This window comes from Egretta garzetta, unplaced genomic scaffold (genome assembly GCF_000687185.1).
Source record: "Egretta garzetta isolate BGI_Z169 unplaced genomic scaffold, ASM68718v1 scaffold133, whole genome shotgun sequence".
NCBI lineage: Eukaryota > Metazoa > Chordata > Aves > Pelecaniformes > Ardeidae > Egretta > Egretta garzetta.
Genome location: NW_009259111.1, coordinates 332,177 through 333,416, shown reverse-complemented (window position 1 = coordinate 333,416; position 1,240 = coordinate 332,177). Strand labels below are relative to the sequence as shown.

The 1,240-nt window shown below is 48.4% G+C and overlaps 1 protein-coding gene across 1 annotated transcript in view; it reads right to left on the bottom strand.

Annotated features, from left to right (window-relative positions):
• The window catches only part of SBF2 (SET binding factor 2), a 284,828-nt gene extending 284,516 nt beyond the window's left edge, over positions 1 to 312 (bottom strand). The window contains exon 1 of the mRNA XM_009635401.2: positions 152 to 312. Coding sequence (XP_009633696.2) covers positions 152 to 312 — 161 coding nt within the window. The remainder of the gene's footprint in view (positions 1 to 151) is intronic.
• Positions 313 to 1,240: the final 928 nt, after the last annotated feature.

Below are 1,240 nucleotides of genomic sequence, written 5' to 3'. Positions count from 1 at the left end.
CTGGACGGTGCTGGCGAGGCAGGGAGGGAGCACCTCAGACCGAGTCAGCCGTGCACAGGGAAGTTTCCGTCATCCCCTTGCACATACCTCTCCAGGGTGTTGTTATATACCGCGGTTGCCTAGAAAGGCAGAGTCACGACTACATACTCACCTGATTTTTGAAACACTTTGCTCGGGGCAAGATGTGAGAGAAACATCTCGCACATGCCAGTTTGTTCCTCCCTCCAGAGTATCTCTCGCTGGGAAGGGGACCCTGGCGCCCCAGTGCGCAGGTCTCTTGGGACACTTCCCTCGGTTCAGCTGAATTTGCATTGCGACAAGAAGTAGAGCAACAGTCCGTCTGGCGCAGCACCCCCTGCGAAGCCGGACCTCCGCATTTCTGAACAGTCAGGGAGACTGTTAAAGGCTGTGGAAAAAACAAAAAAAAAAATAAATAAAGAAGGTGGCTAGACTAAGGTTTTGCTGCTGGCCAGCCGGGAGAATGCTGTTAGAGACCTTGATCCCGCACTGGTTTAGCTTTATAACCGAGTAAGTGCACTCGCGTATGTAAAGGTTTGCAGACTGGCAATAAAACGACGCACGGGAAGCCTCCCCTGGATTTGTCACCTCCTTATCTATGTCAAGAAGGCTGGCGTTCATTACATCTACTCATTATAATTCACGTTGTCCAAATGTGGGTTTATTTTTGGAACTTTGGCATTTGATGGGTTTGCATGGATTTTAAAATTGATCGGGTCTAGTTCCTACTCTCCTGCTTCCACCCACCTGAAGTTAAGATGCCTAGAATGAGAAATTATGCTACAGACCGCGTAAGCAGTTATATATCGGCAGTTAAAAAACCTGTCCCCAGTAAAACAGACTGAGGGGGTTATCAGATTTTGCAAGTTATACCATGACTCGGAATCCACACCTAAAAGCTGTCGTTACAATTAACAAAATACCCAGGGGATAGTTTAAGATAATTTTCAATAATCCTCTTATTTTTACCCTAGTATGGGTTGCCCCCAACCCACGCTAGAATGATTGAGACATGCTTGGGATGTGGGGGTGGGAGTAAGTGTCAAATCGCCCAGCCCTGCTAAGGTCCACCCACCGCTCTATAAGAGGCATCGGTGAAGCGCAGCTCGGCAGCGGTTACTTCAGACACACAAAGAAGGAGTTCTCGCTCCTCAGGAAACCCTGCAAGTTCGGATCGCTACTACAAGAATATTTGTCTCAGTGGATTATCCTCACTGCCAGG